This window comes from Sphaerodactylus townsendi, unplaced genomic scaffold, assembly GCF_021028975.2.
Source record: "Sphaerodactylus townsendi isolate TG3544 unplaced genomic scaffold, MPM_Stown_v2.3 scaffold_22, whole genome shotgun sequence".
In the NCBI taxonomy this organism is placed as follows: domain Eukaryota; kingdom Metazoa; phylum Chordata; class Lepidosauria; order Squamata; family Sphaerodactylidae; genus Sphaerodactylus; species Sphaerodactylus townsendi.
In genome coordinates this window covers 159,135-184,027 of record NW_025950385.1, presented here as the reverse complement: position 1 = coordinate 184,027, position 24,893 = coordinate 159,135, and the positions used below count along the sequence as shown (strand labels likewise).

The 24,893-nt window shown below is 71.2% G+C and overlaps 1 protein-coding gene across 2 annotated transcripts; it reads right to left on the bottom strand.

The window, feature by feature from the left end:
- Window positions 1-4,606: 4,606 nt before the first annotated feature.
- On the bottom strand, window positions 4,607-9,856 carry PIGW (phosphatidylinositol glycan anchor biosynthesis class W). 2 transcript variants are annotated; one of them, XM_048482769.1, is made up of 2 exons: window positions 9,197-9,856; window positions 4,607-7,243 (listed from the first exon to the last, which is right to left on the bottom strand). In XM_048482769.1, exon 2 carries the CDS (start codon window positions 7,233-7,235, stop codon window positions 5,721-5,723), a length of 1,515 nt encoding a protein of 504 aa, XP_048338726.1. In that variant the 5' UTR covers window positions 7,236-7,243; window positions 9,197-9,856; the 3' UTR covers window positions 4,607-5,720. The 2 variants fall into 2 exon arrangements, with proteins under 2 accessions (XP_048338726.1, XP_048338727.1); XM_048482770.1 differs by lacking the exon at window positions 9,197-9,856 and adding an exon at window positions 8,125-8,144.
- Window positions 9,857-24,893: the final 15,037 nt, after the last annotated feature.

Genomic DNA, 24,893 nt, shown 5'->3' with positions numbered 1-24,893 from the left:
ACTCCAGATGTTATGGACTACAATTCCCATCAGCCCCTGCCAGCATGGCCAATTGGCGAACCTTTGGCAGTCCAGATGTTAGGGACTACAATTCCCATCAGCCCCTGCCAAGATGGCCAATTGGTGAACCTTTGGCACTCCAGATGTTATGGACTACAATTCCCATCAGCCCCTGCCAGCATGGCCAATTGGCGAACCTTTAGCACTCCAGATGTTATGGACTACAATTCCCATCAGCCCCTGCCAGCATGGCCAATTGGCCGAACCTTTGGCACTCCAGATGTTATGGACTACAATTCCCATCAGCCCCTGCCAGCATGGCCAATTGGCTGAACCTTTGGCACTCCAGATGTTGTGGACTACAATTCCCATCAGCCCCTGCCAGCATGGCCAATTGGCCGAACCTTTGGCACTCCAGATGTTATGGACTACAATTCCCATCAGCCCCTGCCAGCATGGCCAATTGGCGAACCTTTAGCACTCCAGACGTTATGGACTACAATTCCCATCAGCCCCTGCCAGCATGGCCAATTGGCGAACCTTTAGCACTCCAGACGTTATGGCAGGGGCTGATGGGAATTGTAGTCCATAACATCTGGAGTGCCAAAGGTTCGCCATCACAGAGCTAGGGTATTAATATGCCAGCGACATCTGTTAATAGATGGGCAACCAGGTTCCAACCCAGATGTTTTTAACAGCTGCATTGAGACCAGGGTTAAATGGCCGAAATAGAGCCAGCTGAAGCAAAATCCATTGAAGATGGAGACCCTGTGACTGGGCCAGTGAGGAACGGTTGGCGGTGACCAAAGGCTGACTCTTGACAGTGCGCAACCAACACCCGTCAAGCTGTGTGGTTGTGATCCTTGATGCCTCCACAACAGCAGAAGATCAGCTCACACACGTTGCTCACCTGGCCTTTTATCGTCTTAGCTGGATGAGACTATTAGCACCGCAACTGTCCTGAACCAACCTGGCTGTTGTGATTCACACAATGGTCACTTCTAGATTGGACTACTACAACTCGCTGTACGCAGGGCTGCCCTTGGGTCTCCTCCAGAAACTCCAGCTCGGGCAAAACACAACGGTGCGGGTCCTCACCAGGTGGAGGACCAAATTAGGTTCAAGCCCTAAATAGTCTGTGGCCATCTTATCTACAGAACCCACACTGCCTGTACAACCCGCCAAAAAGCAGTGTGTGTTCAGTGAGCAACCACCTATGGGTGATCCCTGGCCCCAAAGATGTCCATCTGGCCTCAATCGGGGCCAGGTATTTTCAGATCTGTCCCCAGCCTGGAGAAACACTCTATCAGATGAGACCAATGTCTGCCGGATTTGATGCAGTTCCACGGGGCCTGTAAGACAGAGGCAGAAACAGTTCAGCAAATTGATTTAACATCAATCTGGCCTCCCTCTTCATCTCCCCTTTCCCCCCTATTGTTATAGAGGATAACAGCTGTAGTTGAATGTGAGTGCTTAAACACCATCTGTTTTTAAGAAGAAGAAGAAGAAGAGTTTGGATTTATCTCCTCCCTTTCTCTCCTGCAGGAGACTCAAAGGGGCTGACAATCTCCTTGCCCTTCCCCCCTCACAACAAACACCCTGTGAGGTAGGTAGGGCTGAGAGAGCTCCGAGAAGCTGTGACTAGCCCAAGGTCACCCAGCTGGCGTGTGTGGGAGTGCACAGGCTAATCTGAATTCCCCAGAGAAGCCTCCACAGCTCAGGCGGCAGAGCTGGGAATCAAACCCGGTTCCTCCAGATTAGATACACGAGCTCTTAACCTCCTACGCCACTGCTGCTCTCTTTTAGTGTCAGGGTCTTCTTAGTGGTTTTAATCTTCAAATTTTCTTGTATTTTTTAAGGTATGTACATGTAAACAAACAAACAAATAAATACATAGAGAAGGTACAGTCATTAGATCATCAATCTAGGATCTGAGAAACCCAATTTGGAAGCCTTTGCATTAAGGAAGTATATAGTGCTGTCATTATATCGTGTTTCCCAGAAAATAAGATAGTATCTTATATTCATTTTTGCTCCCAAAGATGGGCTACATCTTATTTTCAGGGGATGTCTTATTTTTTCTGTGTTCTGTTCGTCGGACATGCTTCCAAACAAAAACTTTGCTACGTCTAGCCTTTTGGGGGATGCCTTATATTTCACACTTTAGCAAAACCTCTACTATGTCTTATTTTCCAGGGATGTCTTATATTCGGGGAAACAGGGTAAATCAGCTGTGTTCAATGGACTTAGAAGAGTGTGATTCTGCTTTTAAAAAGCAGTTAAATACTAAAGGATTAACTGCAGTAGATACTGTGTGCATATTTTTATTTATGTGCATAGTCTTTTATACATGTATAGGAGTACATACATCAGATGCAATATATACAAACTTGAATGCATTATGTAGACCTTTTTGTAATACAAACACATACACATATGAAAACCAATGCATTTTTATGCAATATATACAAATGTTTATGCATATGCATAATTAATTCCCAGAGGGAAGGCATGGTTTTGTAACTGACATCGGAGGGAGCCAGAGGGGCAAAACGTACCTGAATGAATTTAGCCGCATTTATGGAATAAAAAACAATAGTCATTGCAAAGCTGAAATCAAACGCACAGCTAAAATACCATATTTAATTCCAATTAAATATGCAGCCAGGTTTCCACCTTCATCATTCTTACTTGGAAATAAGCCTCAGTGAAATCAGTGAGGTTTTTACTTTCCAATCCAAAAACCTTTATTAGGCATAAACCAGAAGTACCAGTTTTTACTTTCAAGAAAACAAGATTAAGATCATGGTGGCTTGAGCCTTTAACCTGAAAATAAGTCTCCCATGTTGAACTTTCTGACTGGTTAATACAATGGCATTTCTACAACACATCTGAGTCTTCGTAACATTTTGTGTATGTTGCACCAATCCTCACAACAGTCTTGAAAGGTAGGCCGATATGGTTATTCTCTCATAGAGAGACTGAAGCTGAATGAAGGCTGAGGTGACAATTTGGCTCAGGGTACTTTATGGTTCAACGTTTATGTGCATTTAGGTGCAAAGGGAAATGATGCACACAAATCAAAAGCCGAAGAAGAGAGGCAAGACGATGTTTGGCCCTAAAAACGCCAAATATCTTCCTTCTTATTCAATAAATGGCTCAGAAGTTGTATCATGCTTGAGACTGATGTACAAAATGGTAGCAACTGTTTTTGGAACACACCGTAGGCAACGAACCATGCATACCTCGGTCGCCACCGTGATATGGACATTTAGTTTATGATGTTTTAAGCCATTGTATTTAATCATACAAGTTATATTAGAGTAATTCACTGGGTACCAAGCACTTCAAAAACTTACTTTCATTGGAAGAAACGAAACTCATAGAGCAGCCTGACACTGAGCTTTGATTTGGGAAAACAGGGCCCCATCAAGGAGATAAGGAATTAGCTGAAGCTCACAAATACAGATAAGGGCGAAGTAAAACTGGGTTGATATAGCAACCAAGATCTCTGAACGGGGCAAGATGACATAAAGAATACACGCCCAATTGCGGAAAGCAAGGTGGGCTTTGGAGAGGAGTGGAGATTCAAATGGCAATGTGTACGTATTCCAAATCTAGCCAATGGTCAGTAGACAAGGAGGGATGTTTGTAAGAGGGTATAAATTATGTTACGCAAGCAACAGCCCCTTGAACCTCCTCCCTGTTGCTAACAGAGGAGAGTTCCCTCTTCTGCGCAGAATTGAATGAAAACAATAGATCTCTGAACACTGAAGAAGCTTTTGGATGGTTATTTTTGTAACCGGTCAGAGCTTTTGCTCTGTGGACAGGGCCTTGCCCTGTGACTATCAACCGCCACTTGCCCAGACCAGCACCTGTGAACAGAATATTTGATAATTGCTAAGCCACAAAAGCTAATAATCAGCCTCACTAGTTCAGTACAAAATGACCTGACTTAATATATAGCTTTGAAAATGAATTATCTGTGTAGGTCCATATAGGCATATATTTCTAAGGCTTGAAGTGAGATCTAGTGGTTGGGGGTCTCAGCCAGTGAACATGCTCCTTGCTAGCCGCATGCTGTGTTCAGTTCTGGTCGCCACATCTCAAAAAGGATATTGAAGAGAAAAAGTGCAGAGAAGGGCAACGAGGATGATTGAGGGACTGGAGCCCCTTCCTTATGAGGAGAGGCTGCAGCGTTTGGAGCTCTTTAGTTTGGAGAGGAGACGTCTGAGGGGGGATATGACTGAAGTCTATAAAATTGTGCATGGGGTAGAAAATGTTGACAAAGAGAAAATTTTCTCTCTTTCTCACAATACTAGAACCAGGGGGCATCCATTGAAAATGCTGGGGGGGAGAATTAGGACTAATAAAAGGAAACACTTCTTCACGCAACGTGTGATTGGTGTTTGGAATATGCTGCCACAGGAGGTGGTGATGGTCACTAACCTGGATAGCTTTAAAAGGGGCTTGGACAGATTGATGGAGGAGAAGTCGATCTATGGCTACCAATCTTGATCCTCTTTGATCTGAGATTGCAAATGCCTTTACAGTCCAGGTGCTCGGGAGCAACAGCCGCAGAAGGCCATTGCTTTCACCTCCTGCATGTGAGCTCCCAAAGGCACCTGGTGGGCCACTGCGAGTAGCAGAGAGCTGGACTAGATGGACTCTGGTCTGATCCAGCTGGCTTGTTCTTATGTTCTTATGTTCTTATGGTGTTCTTGTATCGTGCTGGTGACCCACAACATAAAATATTAATTGCATTTTGGTCCAATCAATTCAAGAAAATCAGTAAAGTGGCCATTCTTACACAGGCTACAAAAATTCACAAAAAGAATACATGATAGACTTTATGTACTAGAATCAAGCCAGAGGTGGTACAGCTGGCAGACCTACATAGAGCCCTCCACCTTCAATAATGTAAAAAATTTTAAAAAATCCTTCTCACTACTGCAGACAGTAGAAAAAGTATGAGGGGAACAGACTGAAATGTGGGATTACTCCTAAGTAAACAAGGATAGAACTGGGCCAGACCAGCATCTGTGAACAGAATACTTGTTAAAAACAAACCTAGAATTGCTTTATTGTTATCCTGCCTTCCCCAAACTGCTCAGCATCGTTCACAATTAAAAAATAATAATAATCCAAAAATACAGCGACCCATGTGTTTTTAACGTTCAATTCCATATACACCCTCCAGGGGTGGCCAATCTATGGTGCTCCAAATGTTCATGGGCTACAATTCCCATCAGCCTGTGCCAGGGGCTGATGGGTGCTGTAGTCCATGAACATCTGGAGCACCATAGGTAGGCCACCCCATTCCCTAAATCCTGTCTTCCTCAGGTTCCACTCCCCACAAATCTCCAAGAATTTCTCCAAAAATCTCTAAACTCTAAAGCTGGGGATTTAGTCTGCAGGTAACTTTTAAGACATGAGGACAGGATTCACAGAAAAACCCAGTGTGACAAACCCAGTGTGACAAACAGACAAATTGGCTTTAGGTCTGAACGTGCGTATAAACCAGACCTTTGGTTCCAATCCATCTACAAATGTTCCATGCAAACTGACATGAATACACCTGGATTTTAATGGCCCTGGTGCCCAAGTTTCAGAAATGGGATCTTTAAAAACAAACAAACCCTTGAATAAGAAAGTCCCAATTCTTTCGTGAGCATTCCTGCCTTGTGCTCTCCATAGCCCGCCCTTTATAAATCTATAAATTACCACCACTTTAGGACGACATTTTTTGTTTGCAATATATACATAACCAGACAATTCGCAAGCATGTACAAATGCAGAACAAACATGGCAAAAACAGTGTTACTATTAATCGTATCGACCATCATGTTCGCAAGGCCCGTCAAGACATTTGCCAGCAAGAAATAAAGCAGTTGGTTTTTGTTAACAGCACTGACCATGCATACATTTTGGGATAGCCTTTGCCTGTCCTGGGGTTCCAGATCATGTTTTTTATTCATTACAGATGGCTGGGTAAAATTCCAACTGCAAGGAACAGTGGCTCCCGCTACCAGAAGCTTTGCAAACACCAAAACAAGATCAGCCGCTAAAAATAAGCTAAAGAGCAAAAGGCCGTAAGTGACGACCCAGATACAAAACGAGAGATTTGCCATTCGCCGGGATACGGCTTCTACATATGTCTGCGCCGCATGGAGGAACAAAAAGAGAATAAGAATTGTCCACAAGAAGGATCGTATCACTCCAAACCACTCCCGGACCGAGCCTCTTTTCTTTAACAGGTACAAGCCCACTTGGACGCTCGCCATGTAGATCGCAAGGTAGCCAATGACAGAGAAGACACCCTCTCTGTTGGCATTTAAAAATCCATCCCTTAAGTCTCGGTCGTCCCTCTTCTTCAGGATGTACATCTTCAGGGGTGTGAAGGTGAGAAAACATTCATAAACTACGGCAAGGGCTGCAGCTACGATCCACGCTTTGCGCACGGGAAATAAGGTCAAGAGCAAAGATGCCGCCATTCGCACAATGGCCAGCGTGAAGAAAAAGTTCCAGTGTACGCCGTACTCTGACACGTGTTCATGGTACTTGAACACCTTAACGCTCATCAGTCGTCCAAAGCCAAGGAGAAGAAGCGGCCACACAGCAAAGAATTGCCTCATGAGGTAGAAGAACTTGCTCCGCACCGCGCCTGGCTTCCTCCGCACTTCAGGACAAACCACGGCATTCCCGAAAACAAAAGATCCGACTCCAAAATCCATAACTCCTGTTCCGTAGGTCTCCGTCTTGGCATACCGGCGTGGATACTGTGGGAAATCCACAGCCAGAATGCTGATGGACGTTAACACGTTGACGTACACTCGGAAGACGGTTATGGAAGGAACGTACTCCGGTTCTAAACTCGTGTTCAGAAAGTCACGTAGGGTTTGCCGGAAGGGCACTTTGAGGTAAGCGGTTCTTCTGCAATATATTTTATAAACCAAGCCGGCACAAAATGTCATAATCAAAAGTATAGCCCAGGGGAGGACGGGAGCCAGAACCGTACAGCAGAATATGGGAGGGACAACGAGAACAGCAAAGTCCAGGGAGAAATGGATGCTCTTTGAACTCAGAGTTCTTCCCCGGTGAAGAAAATACAAGATCAACAGCAGTCCTCTCGATAGCAGACATAACGGCGCTAGAGTTAAACCAATGGAGATCTCAAGCAAGGTCGTCCCATTCAGGTTACTTACAAATTCTTCTTTTAAGAATTTCTGCGACATGCTCAGACCTGTGCAACGTTAAGGTAGAGGATATCAGAATGAGCAAAGCAAACAGACATCCAAGCTGGGCCACTGAATATCACAACTGTGTATTCCCAAGGCAGGAAGAAAAAGAAGAAGAAGAGTTTGGATTTATATCCCCCCTTTCTCTCCTGCAGGAGACTCAAAGGGACTTACAATCTCCTTGCCCTTCCCCCCTCACAACAAACACCCTGAGAGGTGGGTGGGGCTGAGAGAGCTCCGAGAAGCTGTGACTAGCCCAAGGTCACCCAGCTGGCGTGTGTTGGAGTGCCCAGGCTAATCTGAATTCCCCAGATAAGCCTCCACAGCTCAGGCGGCAGAGCTGGGAATCGAACCCAGTTCCTTCAGATTAGAGTACACCTGCTCTTAACCACTATGCCACCGCTGCTGATACATATGAGATGTATCCACTCAACAAGGGCTGCCGTGGCCTTCAGTTTACAAGACCTGAGCAAGGCTGTTAATAAGATGACATTTGGGAAGACATTAATTCACAGCAGTGGTGGGATCCAAAAATTTTAGTAACAGGTTCCCATGGTGCTGGGATTCAAACTGTGGCGTAGCGCCAATGGGGCTGGGCGGGGCACAACGGGGGCGTGGCCGGGCACGACGGGGGCGGGGCATTCCTGAGCGGGGCTGTGGCAAGGACTCAGCAGGTGAGAGACGAATGTATGCAGGCGCAGGCTGCCACGCACACCGGTGCACCTCCTGCTAGACTGCTTCAAGTTCTGCGCGCTACTGCTGAGAGGAGGGGCGTAACTAAGGCCAAAATCACGTGGCAAAATCACCCATTAGTAACCCCCTCTCGGCACACACAAATCATTAGCAACCTACTCTCGGGAACCTGTGAGAACCTGCTGGATCCCACCTCTGATTCACAGGATTGTCATAGATCGGAAGTGATTTGATGGTCCCTGGCCCCAAAGATCTGCAAAGCATCCTGCAATCCAGTATTGGTTCGATTTCAGCTTTTGTCCCTGGAAACATCCCTGCCACACACACCTGGACTGGACGTGTTTCAGCTTGTCAGGAGGCAGCTCTTCTGAACAAGGCGCTGGCTGCGAAACAGGAAACGGCCCCTTTGGCCTCCTAAGCAGCCAGAGACCTTTCAAAACTGCCAGCCTCCCTTCAAGCGCTGACATTTGCAAAAAGAGAAACCAGGAACAAGGTTGGCCAAACCCCCAAAAACGTGCCACACAACAGGAATTGCACAAGGAAGTGTCAATACCAACAATGACTAAAGTGCATACATGCAATATTCACAAAATCACATAATCAGGAACGATTCCATGAGCCCGTAAGGTTCCCCCTCTATCAATATTTCATTCACAGTCCAGTGGAAAACATGGAAAAGGCACCGGTTCAAGAAACAGCAACCTGCCGCCCAATTGTACCAGTTCAAAGGAGCAGTATTGTAATGATTAGCAATATGATAAGCAAGCCTTTATTGGTATAGACAGCAGTACAACAATAATAAAAACAGATTGAAAAGCATATACAATACAGGATATACATGTTAGGACGAAGGAAATCTACTGGCATTTAGTAATTTCCAGGAGAAAGTCTGCCACTATCATACAGAGAGAAGGATCAGGGTTGTTCAACAAGTAGTGTAATCTAATTAAATTGGGGAGATCGGGTAAATGTAAAGGAGTAAGATTCACATACTTGGATCTGATTTCCTTGAATCTGAGACAGTGAAGTAATTGGTGGGCCAGAGATTCAACTGAGCCATCGTTACATGGGCACAATCTTTTAGCCTTTTCTTGCTTATTAAATCTGCCATGTAACAAGGCAGAAGGCATAACATTAAACCTGGCGAGCATTAGCAATATTAATTTCACTGTTTAGCAATGATTAGCAATATTAATTTCACTATTTATTATTATAGGTAGCCTATAACAATTTTTGAATGATGGAAATAAGTACTAATACCATACCTATGCGCTGAAGAGGACACACATGAACTGAAGAAGATTAGCGAAAACGCACTCCAGCACGCCGGCAGTTTGCTGCTGCTCCTTTGAACCTTGCTGCTCTTTTGAACTTGTACAATTTGGCGGCAGGTGGCTGTTTCTTGAACCGGTGCCTTTTCCATGTTTCCCAGTGTTTTCCATGTACTTTAGTCATTGTTGGTATTAACACTTCCTTGTGCAATTCCTGTTGTGTGGCAAGTTTTGGGGGGTTTGGCCAACCTTGTTCCTTGTTTAGTCTTGCCCTCATTCTTCCTTTCCATTTGCAAAAAGAGGACACTCTTGCTTAATCGCAACTCGCGATCCTTTGGTGAAAGAACCCGTGCCAGTATGATCGAGGCTGGCTCGGTGGCCCCTGCGCCCAGCCGCCCTGAAGCAGCAGAAGCCAGGATTCTCTTCCGCTGTGTCTAAATCCATCTTCCTTCCTCCTGGCTGCTACCAGCAAAGACAGGAGGAGGCGGGGGGCAGAAGCAGTCAAACAGCCCTCCGGCATATCTAGGGCCAGCTGCAGACCAGAGCCCCTTCCTCCTAGTTACGAACAGTTCTGGCTGAGGACAAAGGAAGCTGCTGTAGGCCCAGAGCCAGGTTAAAAGGATTTCTCCAACCCCTATAGGTAACCTATAAGCAGGACTGTTTCCCCCCATTATCTTCTTTTCTGGGGTGCTGTGTGGTTTCCGGGCTGTATGGCCGTGTTCTAGATCCTCTGAAGATGCCAGCCCCAGATGCAGGTGAAACATCAGGAGAAAATGCTACTGCAACACGGCCATACAGCCCGGAAACCACACAGCACCCCAGTGATTCCAGCTGCGAGAGCCTTCGACAATACAATGAACATTCTTTTTCCCTTTCATTAATGTTGTACTTCTGGTATCATTTTTCCCTCGCCAAGTATAAAAGTCGGTCGGGGATGGTTTTTTCCAACAAGAAAACAACAGTAAAGAAAAGGGTTCATGCTTGCCCCAACCCCTATAAATGTACAACATTCTTCTCCTTGATAAAGCAATCCTGGCAGCCAGTTTCAAAAAAGGAAGTTGCTTAAAACAAGCACAGAAGATGTCATGAACACAGAGCTGAGGCCTGAGGCTGAGAAGAGACCTACGTGCAAATATTTAACTTTGTGATGAGTTCGGATTTATACCCAGTGGTGGGATCCAAAAATTTTAGGTTCCCATGGTGGTGGGATTCAAACAGTGGCGTAGCGTCAATGGAGCTGGGCGGGGCACGACGGGGGCGTGGCCGGGCATTCCGGGGGCGGGGCATTAATAATTTCTCTGTTACTGTAAAAAACTCTTACTGTAAAAAAAAAGTTCCTAATTTCCAGCTGGTATCTTTCTGTCCATAATTTAAACTCACTATAGCAAGTCCTATCGCCTACTGCCAACAGAAACATCTACTTCTCCTCTAATTGACTGCCTGTCAAATACTTAATACTTTCAAATACTTAATTTTGTTTCTAGAACTCAAAAGAAGGATCCTTTCCTTAAACAAGGAACTTGACCGTATTTCTAAAACATGTTTTTAAAACAGCCCAACAGGGAGAATAATCCCGTTTTCTACCTTCGCTAACCAGCCACATAGGAAACAACAGGACTTGATGATTTTTGGACCTAATGGAATTTCTAACGGAAAAGAAGACCCAATTAGTAACCCCCTCTCGGCACACACAAATAATTAGTAACCCACTCTCGGGAACTGGTGAGAACCTGCTGGATCCCACCTCTGTTTATACCCTACTTTTCTCTACCTTTAAGGAGTCTCAAAGCAGCTTACAAACTCCTTCCCGTCCTCTTCCCACAACAGAACCTTTGTGAGGTAAGTGGGGCTGAGAGATTTCTGAAAGAACTGTCACTAGCACAAAATCACCAGCAGGCTTCATGCGTAGGAGTGGGGAGTCAAACCCAGTTCTCCACATTAGAGTCCACCACTCTTAACCCCCATACCATGGTGGGTGATCTTGGGCCAATCATTTTGTCTAGATCCGTGGTGGCGAACCTTTGGCACTCCAGATGTTATGGACTACAATTCCCATCAGCCCCTGCCAGCATGGTCAATTGGCCATGCTGGCAGGGGCTCCCCCCCCCCCCCCCCCCCCCGCCCCCCCCCCCCCCCGCCCCCCCCCCCCCCCCCCCCCCCCCCCCCCGACCCCCCCCCCCCCCCACCCCCCCCCCCCCAGTTTTTAAAACAGCCCAACAGGGAGAATTATCCCGTTTTCTACCTTCGCTAACCAGCCACATAGGAAACAACAGGACTTCGTGATTTTTGGACCTAGTGGAATTTCTAACAGAAAAGCGGACCCAATTAGTAGCCCCCTCTTGGCACACACCAATAATTAGTAGCCCACTCTCGGGAACTGGTGAGAACCTGCTGGATCCCACCTCTGGCAGAAGACAACAGAGTGGACCGCAATGGCTAAGTCCTCTTCTGGGTTCTGTTCCCAACTGTGAAAGCAACAAATCCCAAAGTTGGGGTAATCCCCCACCCCCGCGCCCCCCCCAGCCCCCTCCCCCCCAACCCCCCTCCCCCCCCACCCCCCTTCCCCCCCACCCCCCCCTCGCCCCCCCCCCCCCCCCCCCCCCCACCCCAACAACCCCCCCCACCCCCCCCCCCCCCGGAAAAACAAACAAAACTCCCCCCCCCCACAACTCCCCCTGCCCCCCACCCCCCCCCCCCCCCACCCCCCCCCCCCCCCACCCCCCCCCCCCCCCACCCCCCCCCCCCCCCACCCCCCCCCCCCCCCACCCCCCCCCCCCCCCACCCCCCCCCCCCCCCACCCCCCCCCCCCCCCACCCCCCCCCCCCCCCACCCCCCCCCCCCCCCACCCCCCCCCCCCCCCACCCCCCCCCCCCCCCACCCCCCCCCCCCCCCACCCCCCCCCCCCCCCACCCCCCCCCCCCCCCACCCCCCCCCCCCCCCACCCCCCCCCCCCCCCACCCCCCCCCCCCCCCACCCCCCCCCCCCCCCACCCCCCCCCCCCCCCACCCCCCCCCCCCCCCACCCCCCCCCCCCCCCACCCCCCCCCCCCCCCACCCCCCCCCCCCCCCACCCCCCCCCCCCCCCACCCCCCCCCCCCCCCACCCCCCCCCCCCCCCACCCCCCCCCCCCCCCACCCCCCCCCCCCCCCACCCCCCCCCCCCCCCACCCCCCCCCCCCCCCACCCCCCCCCCCCCCCACCCCCCCCCCCCCCCACCCCCCCCCCCCCCCACCCCCCCCCCCCCCCACCCCCCCCCCCCCCCACCCCCCCCCCCCCCCACCCCCCCCCCCCCCCACCCCCCCCCCCCCCCACCCCCCCCCCCCCCCACCCCCCCCCCCCCCCACCCCCCCCCCCCCCCACCCCCCCCCCCCCCCACCCCCCCCCCCCCCCACCCCCCCCCCCCCCCACCCCCCCCCCCCCCCACCCCCCCCCCCCCCCACCCCCCCCCCCCCCCACCCCCCCCCCCCCCCACCCCCCCCCCCCCCCACCCCCCCCCCCCCCCACCCCCCCCCCCCCCCACCCCCCCCCCCCCCCACCCCCCCCCCCCCCCACCCCCCCCCCCCCCCACCCCCCCCCCCCCCCACCCCCCCCCCCCCCCACCCCCCCCCCCCCCCACCCCCCCCCCCCCCCACCCCCCCCCCCCCCCACCCCCCCCCCCCCCCACCCCCCCCCCCCCCCACCCCCCCCCCCCCCCACCCCCCCCCCCCCCCACCCCCCCCCCCCCCCACCCCCCCCCCCCCCCACCCCCCCCCCCCCCCACCCCCCCCCCCCCCCACCCCCCCCCCCCCCCACCCCCCCCCCCCCCCACCCCCCCCCCCCCCCACCCCCCCCCCCCCCCACCCCCCCCCCCCCCCACCCCCCCCCCCCCCCACCCCCCCCCCCCCCCACCCCCCCCCCCCCCCACCCCCCCCCCCCCCCACCCCCCCCCCCCCCCACCCCCCCCCCCCCCCACCCCCCCCCCCCCCCACCCCCCCCCCCCCCCACCCCCCCCCCCCCCCACCCCCCCCCCCCCCCACCCCCCCCCCCCCCCACCCCCCCCCCCCCCCACCCCCCCCCCCCCCCACCCCCCCCCCCCCCCACCCCCCCCCCCCCCCACCCCCCCCCCCCCCCACCCCCCCCCCCCCCCACCCCCCCCCCCCCCCACCCCCCCCCCCCCCCACCCCCCCCCCCCCCCACCCCCCCCCCCCCCCACCCCCCCCCCCCCCCACCCCCCCCCCCCCCCACCCCCCCCCCCCCCCACCCCCCCCCCCCCCCACCCCCCCCCCCCCCCACCCCCCCCCCCCCCCACCCCCCCCCCCCCCCACCCCCCCCCCCCCCCACCCCCCCCCCCCCCCACCCCCCCCCCCCCCCACCCCCCCCCCCCCCCACCCCCCCCCCCCCCCACCCCCCCCCCCCCCCACCCCCCCCCCCCCCCACCCCCCCCCCCCCCCACCCCCCCCCCCCCCCACCCCCCCCCCCCCCCACCCCCCCCCCCCCCCACCCCCCCCCCCCCCCACCCCCCCCCCCCCCCACCCCCCCCCCCCCCCACCCCCCCCCCCCCCCACCCCCCCCCCCCCCCACCCCCCCCCCCCCCCACCCCCCCCCCCCCCCACCCCCCCCCCCCCCCACCCCCCCCCCCCCCCACCCCCCCCCCCCCCCACCCCCCCCCCCCCCCACCCCCCCCCCCCCCCACCCCCCCCCCCCCCCACCCCCCCCCCCCCCCACCCCCCCCCCCCCCCACCCCCCCCCCCCCCCACCCCCCCCCCCCCCCACCCCCCCCCCCCCCCACCCCCCCCCCCCCCCACCCCCCCCCCCCCCCACCCCCCCCCCCCCCCACCCCCCCCCCCCCCCACCCCCCCCCCCCCCCACCCCCCCCCCCCCCCACCCCCCCCCCCCCCCACCCCCCCCCCCCCCCACCCCCCCCCCCCCCCACCCCCCCCCCCCCCCACCCCCCCCCCCCCCCACCCCCCCCCCCCCCCACCCCCCCCCCCCCCCACCCCCCCCCCCCCCCACCCCCCCCCCCCCCCACCCCCCCCCCCCCCCACCCCCCCCCCCCCCCACCCCCCCCCCCCCCCACCCCCCCCCCCCCCCACCCCCCCCCCCCCCCACCCCCCCCCCCCCCCACCCCCCCCCCCCCCCACCCCCCCCCCCCCCCACCCCCCCCCCCCCCCACCCCCCCCCCCCCCCACCCCCCCCCCCCCCCACCCCCCCCCCCCCCCACCCCCCCCCCCCCCCACCCCCCCCCCCCCCCACCCCCCCCCCCCCCCACCCCCCCCCCCCCCCACCCCCCCCCCCCCCCACCCCCCCCCCCCCCCACCCCCCCCCCCCCCCACCCCCCCCCCCCCCCACCCCCCCCCCCCCCCACCCCCCCCCCCCCCCACCCCCCCCCCCCCCCACCCCCCCCCCCCCCCACCCCCCCCCCCCCCCACCCCCCCCCCCCCCCACCCCCCCCCCCCCCCACCCCCCCCCCCCCCCACCCCCCCCCCCCCCCACCCCCCCCCCCCCCCACCCCCCCCCCCCCCCACCCCCCCCCCCCCCCACCCCCCCCCCCCCCCACCCCCCCCCCCCCCCACCCCCCCCCCCCCCCACCCCCCCCCCCCCCCACCCCCCCCCCCCCCCACCCCCCCCCCCCCCCACCCCCCCCCCCCCCCACCCCCCCCCCCCCCCACCCCCCCCCCCCCCCACCCCCCCCCCCCCCCACCCCCCCCCCCCCCCACCCCCCCCCCCCCCCACCCCCCCCCCCCCCCACCCCCCCCCCCCCCCACCCCCCCCCCCCCCCACCCCCCCCCCCCCCCACCCCCCCCCCCCCCCACCCCCCCCCCCCCCCACCCCCCCCCCCCCCCACCCCCCCCCCCCCCCACCCCCCCCCCCCCCCACCCCCCCCCCCCCCCACCCCCCCCCCCCCCCACCCCCCCCCCCCCCCACCCCCCCCCCCCCCCACCCCCCCCCCCCCCCACCCCCCCCCCCCCCCACCCCCCCCCCCCCCCACCCCCCCCCCCCCCCACCCCCCCCCCCCCCCACCCCCCCCCCCCCCCACCCCCCCCCCCCCCCACCCCCCCCCCCCCCCACCCCCCCCCCCCCCCACCCCCCCCCCCCCCCACCCCCCCCCCCCCCCACCCCCCCCCCCCCCCACCCCCCCCCCCCCCCACCCCCCCCCCCCCCCACCCCCCCCCCCCCCCACCCCCCCCCCCCCCCACCCCCCCCCCCCCCCACCCCCCCCCCCCCCCACCCCCCCCCCCCCCCACCCCCCCCCCCCCCCACCCCCCCCCCCCCCCACCCCCCCCCCCCCCCACCCCCCCCCCCCCCCACCCCCCCCCCCCCCCACCCCCCCCCCCCCCCACCCCCCCCCCCCCCCACCCCCCCCCCCCCCCACCCCCCCCCCCCCCCACCCCCCCCCCCCCCCACCCCCCCCCCCCCCCACCCCCCCCCCCCCCCACCCCCCCCCCCCCCCACCCCCCCCCCCCCCCACCCCCCCCCCCCCCCACCCCCCCCCCCCCCCACCCCCCCCCCCCCCCACCCCCCCCCCCCCCCACCCCCCCCCCCCCCCACCCCCCCCCCCCCCCACCCCCCCCCCCCCCCACCCCCCCCCCCCCCCACCCCCCCCCCCCCCCACCCCCCCCCCCCCCCACCCCCCCCCCCCCCCACCCCCCCCCCCCCCCACCCCCCCCCCCCCCCACCCCCCCCCCCCCCCACCCCCCCCCCCCCCCACCCCCCCCCCCCCCCACCCCCCCCCCCCCCCACCCCCCCCCCCCCCCACCCCCCCCCCCCCCCACCCCCCCCCCCCCCCACCCCCCCCCCCCCCCACCCCCCCCCCCCCCCACCCCCCCCCCCCCCCACCCCCCCCCCCCCCCACCCCCCCCCCCCCCCACCCCCCCCCCCCCCCACCCCCCCCCCCCCCCACCCCCCCCCCCCCCCACCCCCCCCCCCCCCCACCCCCCCCCCCCCCCACCCCCCCCCCCCCCCACCCCCCCCCCCCCCCACCCCCCCCCCCCCCCACCCCCCCCCCCCCCCACCCCCCCCCCCCCCCACCCCCCCCCCCCCCCACCCCCCCCCCCCCCCACCCCCCCCCCCCCCCACCCCCCCCCCCCCCCACCCCCCCCCCCCCCCACCCCCCCCCCCCCCCACCCCCCCCCCCCCCCACCCCCCCCCCCCCCCACCCCCCCCCCCCCCCACCCCCCCCCCCCCCCACCCCCCCCCCCCCCCACCCCCCCCCCCCCCCACCCCCCCCCCCCCCCACCCCCCCCCCCCCCCACCCCCCCCCCCCCCCACCCCCCCCCCCCCCCACCCCCCCCCCCCCCCACCCCCCCCCCCCCCCACCCCCCCCCCCCCCCACCCCCCCCCCCCCCCACCCCCCCCCCCCCCCACCCCCCCCCCCCCCCACCCCCCCCCCCCCCCACCCCCCCCCCCCCCCACCCCCCCCCCCCCCCACCCCCCCCCCCCCCCACCCCCCCCCCCCCCCACCCCCCCCCCCCCCCACCCCCCCCCCCCCCCACCCCCCCCCCCCCCCACCCCCCCCCCCCCCCACCCCCCCCCCCCCCCACCCCCCCCCCCCCCCACCCCCCCCCCCCCCCACCCCCCCCCCCCCCCACCCCCCCCCCCCCCCACCCCCCCCCCCCCCCACCCCCCCCCCCCCCCACCCCCCCCCCCCCCCACCCCCCCCCCCCCCCACCCCCCCCCCCCCCCACCCCCCCCCCCCCCCACCCCCCCCCCCCCCCACCCCCCCCCCCCCCCACCCCCCCCCCCCCCCACCCCCCCCCCCCCCCACCCCCCCCCCCCCCCACCCCCCCCCCCCCCCACCCCCCCCCCCCCCCACCCCCCCCCCCCCCCACCCCCCCCCCCCCCCACCCCCCCCCCCCCCCACCCCCCCCCCCCCCCACCCCCCCCCCCCCCCACCCCCCCCCCCCCCCACCCCCCCCCCCCCCCACCCCCCCCCCCCCCCACCCCCCCCCCCCCCCACCCCCCCCCCCCCCCACCCCCCCCCCCCCCCACCCCCCCCCCCCCCCACCCCCCCCCCCCCCCACCCCCCCCCCCCCCCACCCCCCCCCCCCCCCACCCCCCCCCCCCCCCACCCCCCCCCCCCCCCACCCCCCCCCCCCCCCACCCCCCCCCCCCCCCACCCCCCCCCCCCCCCACCCCCCCCCCCCCCCACCCCCCCCCCCCCCCACCCCCCCCCCCCCCCACCCCCCCCCCCCCCCACCCCCCCCCCCCCCCACCCCCCCCCCCCCCCACCCCCCCCCCCCCCCACCCCCCCCCCCCCCCACCCCCCCCCCCCCCCACCCCCCCCCCCCCCCACCCCCCCCCCCCCCCACCCCCCCCCCCCCCCACCCCCCCCCCCCCCCACCCCCCCCCCCCCCCACCCCCCCCCCCCCCCACCCCCCCCCCCCCCCACCCCCCCCCCCCCCCACCCCCCCCCCCCCCCACCCCCCCCCCCCCCCACCCCCCCCCCCCCCCACCCCCCCCCCCCCCCACCCCCCCCCCCCCCCACCCCCCCCCCCCCCCACCCCCCCCCCCCCCCACCCCCCCCCCCCCCCACCCCCCCCCCCCCCCACCCCCCCCCCCCCCCACCCCCCCCCCCCCCCACCCCCCCCCCCCCCCACCCCCCCCCCCCCCCACCCCCCCCCCCCCCCACCCCCCCCCCCCCCCACCCCCCCCCCCCCCCACCCCCCCCCCCCCCCACCCCCCCCCCCCCCCACCCCCCCCCCCCCCCACCCCCCCCCCCCCCCACCCCCCCCCCCCCCCACCCCCCCCCCCCCCCACCCCCCCCCCCCCCCACCCCCCCCCCCCCCCACCCCCCCCCCCCCCCACCCCCCCCCCCCCCCACCCCCCCCCCCCCCCACCCCCCCCCCCCCCCACCCCCCCCCCCCCCCACCCCCCCCCCCCCCCACCCCCCCCCCCCCCCACCCCCCCCCCCCCCCACCCCCCCCCCCCCCCACCCCCCCCCCCCCCCACCCCCCCCCCCCCCCACCCCCCCCCCCCCCCACCCCCCCCCCCCCCCACCCCCCCCCCCCCCCACCCCCCCCCCCCCCCACCCCCCCCCCCCCCCACCCCCCCCCCCCCCCACCCCCCCCCCCCCCCACCCCCCCCCCCCCCCACCCCCCCCCCCCCCCACCCCCCCCCCCCCCCACCCCCCCCCCCCCCCACCCCCCCCCCCCCCCACCCCCCCCCCCCCCCACCCCCCCCCCCCCCCACCCCCCCCCCCCCCCACCCCCCCCCCCCCCCACCCCCCCCCCCCCCCACCCCCCCCCCCCCCCACCCCCCCCCCCCCCCACCCCCCCCCCCCCCCACCCCCCCCCCCCCCCACCCCCCCCCCCCCCCACCCCCCCCCCCCCCCACCCCCCCCCCCCCCCACCCCCCCCCCCCCCCACCCCCCCCCCCCCCCACCCCCCCCCCCCCCCACCCCCCCCCCCCCCCACCCCCCCCCCCCCCCACCCCCCCCCCCCCCCACCCCCCCCCCCCCCCACCCCCCCCCCCCCCCACCCCCCCCCCCCCCCACCCCCCCCCCCCCCCACCCCCCCCCCCCCCCACCCCCCCCCCCCCCCACCCCCCCCCCCCCCCACCCCCCCCCCCCCCCACCCCCCCCCCCCCCCACCCCCCCCCCCCCCCACCCCCCCCCCCCCCCACCCCCCCCCCCCCCCACCCCCCCCCCCCCCCACCCCCCCCCCCCCCCACCCCCCCCCCCCCCCACCCCCCCCCCCCCCCACCCCCCCCCCCCCCCACCCCCCCCCCCCCCCACCCCCCCCCCCCCCCACCCCCCCCCCCCCCCACCCCCCCCCCCCCCCACCCCCCCCCCCCCCCACCCCCCCCCCCCCCCACCCCCCCCCCCCCCCACCCCCCCCCCCCCCCACCCCCCCCCCCCCCCACCCCCCCCCCCCCCCACCCCCCCCCCCCCCCACCCCCCCCCCCCCCCACCCCCCCCCCCCCCCACCCCCCCCCCCCCCCACCCCCCCCCCCCCCCACCCCCCCCCCCCCCCACCCCCCCCCCCCCCCACCCCCCCCCCCCCCCACCCCCCCCCCCCCCCACCCCCCCCCCCCCCCACCCCCCCCCCCCCCCACCCCCCCCCCCCCCCACCCCCCCCCCCCCCCACCCCCCCCCCCCCCCACCCCCCCCCCCCCCCACCCCCCCCCCCCCCCACCCCCCCCCCCCCCCACCCCCCCCCCCCCCCACCCCCCCCCCCCCCCACCCCCCCCCCCCCCCACCCCCCCCCCCCCCCACCCCCCCCCCCCCCCACCCCCCCCCCCCCCCACCCCCCCCCCCCCCCACCCCCCCCCCCCCCCACCCCCCCCCCCCCCCACCCCCCCCCCCCCCCACCCCCCCCCCCCCCCACCCCCCCCCCCCCCCACCCCCCCCCCCCCCCACCCCCCCCCCCCCCCACCCCCCCCCCCCCCCACCCCCCCCCCCCCCCACCCCCCCCCCCCCCCACCCCCCCCCCCCCCCACCCCCCCCCCCCCCCACCCCCCCCCCCCCCCACCCCCCCCCCCCCCCACCCCCCCCCCCCCCCACCCCCCCCCCCCCCCACCCCCCCCCCCCCCCACCCCCCCCCCCCCCCACCCCCCCCCCCCCCCACCCCCCCCCCCCCCCACCCCCCCCCCCCCCCACCCCCCCCCCCCCCCACCCCCCCCCCCCCCCACCCCCCCCCCCCCCCACCCCCCCCCCCCCCCACCCCCCCCCCCCCCCACCCCCCCCCCCCCCCACCCCCCCCCCCCCCCACCCCCCCCCCCCCCCACCCCCCCCCCCCCCCACCCCCCCCCCCCCCCACCCCCCCCCCCCCCCACCCCCCCCCCCCCCCACCCCCCCCCCCCCCCACCCCCCCCCCCCCCCACCCCCCCCCCCCCCCACCCCCCCCCCCCCCCACCCCCCCCCCCCCCCACCCCCCCCCCCCCCCACCCCCCCCCCCCCCCACCCCCCCCCCCCCCCACCCCCCCCCCCCCCCACCCCCCCCCCCCCCCACCCCCCCCCCCCCCCACCCCCCCCCCCCCCCACCCCCCCCCCCCCCCACCCCCCCCCCCCCCCACCCCCCCCCCCCCCCACCCCCCCCCCCCCCCACCCCCCCCCCCCCCCACCCCCCCCCCCCCCCACCCCCCCCCCCCCCCACCCCCCCCCCCCCCCACCCCCCCCCCCCCCCACCCCCCCCCCCCCCCACCCCCCCCCCCCCCCACCCCCCCCCCCCCCCACCCCCCCCCCCCCCCACCCCCCCCCCCCCCCACCCCCCCCCCCCCCCACCCCCCCCCCCCCCCACCCCCCCCCCCCCCCACCCCCCCCCCCCCCCACCCCCCCCCCCCCCCACCCCCCCCCCCCCCCACCCCCCCCCCCCCCCACCCCCCCCCCCCCCCACCCCCCCCCCCCCCCACCCCCCCCCCCCCCCACCCCCCCCCCCCCCCACCCCCCCCCCCCCCCACCCCCCCCCCCCCCCACCCCCCCCCCCCCCCACCCCCCCCCCCCCCCACCCCCCCCCCCCCCCACCCCCCCCCCCCCCCACCCCCCCCCCCCCCCACCCCCCCCCCCCCCCACCCCCCCCCCCCCCCACCCCCCCCCCCCCCCACCCCCCCCCCCCCCCACCCCCCCCCCCCCCCACCCCCCCCCCCCCCCACCCCCCCCCCCCCCCACCCCCCCCCCCCCCCACCCCCCCCCCCCCCCACCCCCCCCCCCCCCCACCCCCCCCCCCCCCCACCCCCCCCCCCCCCCACCCCCCCCCCCCCCCACCCCCCCCCCCCCCCACCCCCCCCCCCCCCCACCCCCCCCCCCCCCCACCCCCCCCCCCCCCCACCCCCCCCCCCCCCCACCCCCCCCCCCCCCCACCCCCCCCCCCCCCCACCCCCCCCCCCCCCCACCCCCCCCCCCCCCCACCCCCCCCCCCCCCCACCCCCCCCCCCCCCCACCCCCCCCCCCCCCCACCCCCCCCCCCCCCCACCCCCCCCCCCCCCCACCCCCCCCCCCCCCCACCCCCCCCCCCCCCCACCCCCCCCCCCCCCCACCCCCCCCCCCCCCCACCCCCCCCCCCCCCCACCCCCCCCCCCCCCCACCCCCCCCCCCCCCCACCCCCCCCCCCCCCCACCCCCCCCCCCCCCCACCCCCCCCCCCCCCCACCCCCCCCCCCCCCCACCCCCCCCCCCCCCCACCCCCCCCCCCCCCCACCCCCCCCCCCCCCCACCCCCCCCCCCCCCCACCCCCCCCCCCCCCCACCCCCCCCCCCCCCCACCCCCCCCCCCCCCCACCCCCCCCCCCCCCCACCCCCCCCCCCCCCCACCCCCCCCCCCCCCCACCCCCCCCCCCCCCCACCCCCCCCCCCCCCCACCCCCCCCCCCCCCCACCCCCCCCCCCCCCCACCCCCCCCCCCCCCCACCCCCCCCCCCCCCCACCCCCCCCCCCCCCCACCCCCCCCCCCCCCCACCCCCCCCCCCCCCCACCCCCCCCCCCCCCCACCCCCCCCCCCCCCCACCCCCCCCCCCCCCCACCCCCCCCCCCCCCCACCCCCCCCCCCCCCCACCCCCCCCCCCCCCCACCCCCCCCCCCCCCCACCCCCCCCCCCCCCCACCCCCCCCCCCCCCCACCCCCCCCCCCCCCCACCCCCCCCCCCCCCCACCCCCCCCCCCCCCCACCCCCCCCCCCCCCCACCCCCCCCCCCCCCCACCCCCCCCCCCCCCCACCCCCCCCCCCCCCCACCCCCCCCCCCCCCCACCCCCCCCCCCCCCCACCCCCCCCCCCCCCCACCCCCCCCCCCCCCCACCCCCCCCCCCCCCCACCCCCCCCCCCCCCCACCCCCCCCCCCCCCCACCCCCCCCCCCCCCCACCCCCCCCCCCCCCCACCCCCCCCCCCCCCCACCCCCCCCCCCCCCCACCCCCCCCCCCCCCCACCCCCCCCCCCCCCCACCCCCCCCCCCCCCCACCCCCCCCCCCCCCCACCCCCCCCCCCCCCCACCCCCCCCCCCCCCCACCCCCCCCCCCCCCCACCCCCCCCCCCCCCCACCCCCCCCCCCCCCCACCCCCCCCCCCCCCCACCCCCCCCCCCCCCCACCCCCCCCCCCCCCCACCCCCCCCCCCCCCCACCCCCCCCCCCCCCCACCCCCCCCCCCCCCCACCCCCCCCCCCCCCCACCCCCCCCCCCCCCCACCCCCCCCCCCCCCCACCCCCCCCCCCCCCCACCCCCCCCCCCCCCCACCCCCCCCCCCCCCCACCCCCCCCCCCCCCCACCCCCCCCCCCCCCCACCCCCCCCCCCCCCCACCCCCCCCCCCCCCCACCCCCCCCCCCCCCCACCCCCCCCCCCCCCCACCCCCCCCCCCCCCCACCCCCCCCCCCCCCCACCCCCCCCCCCCCCCACCCCCCCCCCCCCCCACCCCCCCCCCCCCCCACCCCCCCCCCCCCCCACCCCCCCCCCCCCCCACCCCCCCCCCCCCCCACCCCCCCCCCCCCCCACCCCCCCCCCCCCCCACCCCCCCCCCCCCCCACCCCCCCCCCCCCCCACCCCCCCCCCCCCCCACCCCCCCCCCCCCCCACCCCCCCCCCCCCCCACCCCCCCCCCCCCCCACCCCCCCCCCCCCCCACCCCCCCCCCCCCCCACCCCCCCCCCCCCCCACCCCCCCCCCCCCCCACCCCCCCCCCCCCCCACCCCCCCCCCCCCCCACCCCCCCCCCCCCCCACCCCCCCCCCCCCCCACCCCCCCCCCCCCCCACCCCCCCCCCCCCCCACCCCCCCCCCCCCCCACCCCCCCCCCCCCCCACCCCCCCCCCCCCCCACCCCCCCCCCCCCCCACCCCCCCCCCCCCCCACCCCCCCCCCCCCCCACCCCCCCCCCCCCCCACCCCCCCCCCCCCCCACCCCCCCCCCCCCCCACCCCCCCCCCCCCCCACCCCCCCCCCCCCCCACCCCCCCCCCCCCCCACCCCCCCCCCCCCCCACCCCCCCCCCCCCCCACCCCCCCCCCCCCCCACCCCCCCCCCCCCCCACCCCCCCCCCCCCCCACCCCCCCCCCCCCCCACCCCCCCCCCCCCCCACCCCCCCCCCCCCCCACCCCCCCCCCCCCCCACCCCCCCCCCCCCCCACCCCCCCCCCCCCCCACCCCCCCCCCCCCCCACCCCCCCCCCCCCCCACCCCCCCCCCCCCCCACCCCCCCCCCCCCCCACCCCCCCCCCCCCCCACCCCCCCCCCCCCCCACCCCCCCCCCCCCCCACCCCCCCCCCCCCCCACCCCCCCCCCCCCCCACCCCCCCCCCCCCCCACCCCCCCCCCCCCCCACCCCCCCCCCCCCCCACCCCCCCCCCCCCCCACCCCCCCCCCCCCCCACCCCCCCCCCCCCCCACCCCCCCCCCCCCCCACCCCCCCCCCCCCCCACCCCCCCCCCCCCCCACCCCCCCCCCCCCCCACCCCCCCCCCCCCCCACCCCCCCCCCCCCCCACCCCCCCCCCCCCCCACCCCCCCCCCCCCCCACCCCCCCCCCCCCCCACCCCCCCCCCCCCCCACCCCCCCCCCCCCCCACCCCCCCCCCCCCCCACCCCCCCCCCCCCCCACCCCCCCCCCCCCCCACCCCCCCCCCCCCCCACCCCCCCCCCCCCCCACCCCCCCCCCCCCCCACCCCCCCCCCCCCCCACCCCCCCCCCCCCCCACCCCCCCCCCCCCCCACCCCCCCCCCCCCCCACCCCCCCCCCCCCCCACCCCCCCCCCCCCCCACCCCCCCCCCCCCCCACCCCCCCCCCCCCCCACCCCCCCCCCCCCCCACCCCCCCCCCCCCCCACCCCCCCCCCCCCCCACCCCCCCCCCCCCCCACCCCCCCCCCCCCCCACCCCCCCCCCCCCCCACCCCCCCCCCCCCCCACCCCCCCCCCCCCCCACCCCCCCCCCCCCCCACCCCCCCCCCCCCCCACCCCCCCCCCCCCCCACCCCCCCCCCCCCCCACCCCCCCCCCCCCCCACCCCCCCCCCCCCCCACCCCCCCCCCCCCCCACCCCCCCCCCCCCCCACCCCCCCCCCCCCCCACCCCCCCCCCCCCCCACCCCCCCCCCCCCCCACCCCCCCCCCCCCCCACCCCCCCCCCCCCCCACCCCCCCCCCCCCCCACCCCCCCCCCCCCCCACCCCCCCCCCCCCCCACCCCCCCCCCCCCCCACCCCCCCCCCCCCCCACCCCCCCCCCCCCCCACCCCCCCCCCCCCCCACCCCCCCCCCCCCCCACCCCCCCCCCCCCCCACCCCCCCCCCCCCCCACCCCCCCCCCCCCCCACCCCCCCCCCCCCCCACCCCCCCCCCCCCCCACCCCCCCCCCCCCCCACCCCCCCCCCCCCCCACCCCCCCCCCCCCCCACCCCCCCCCCCCCCCACCCCCCCCCCCCCCCACCCCCCCCCCCCCCCACCCCCCCCCCCCCCCACCCCCCCCCCCCCCCACCCCCCCCCCCCCCCACCCCCCCCCCCCCCCACCCCCCCCCCCCCCCACCCCCCCCCCCCCCCACCCCCCCCCCCCCCCACCCCCCCCCCCCCCCACCCCCCCCCCCCCCCACCCCCCCCCCCCCCCACCCCCCCCCCCCCCCACCCCCCCCCCCCCCCACCCCCCCCCCCCCCCACCCCCCCCCCCCCCCACCCCCCCCCCCCCCCACCCCCCCCCCCCCCCACCCCCCCCCCCCCCCACCCCCCCCCCCCCCCACCCCCCCCCCCCCCCACCCCCCCCCCCCCCCACCCCCCCCCCCCCCCACCCCCCCCCCCCCCCACCCCCCCCCCCCCCCACCCCCCCCCCCCCC

What these genes read in the sequence shown, in the direction of transcription:
- PIGW (XM_048482769.1), bottom strand. Translation starts at nt 7,235, where the DNA reads ATGTCGCAGAAATTCTTAAAAGAAGAATTTGTAAGTAACCTGAATGGG.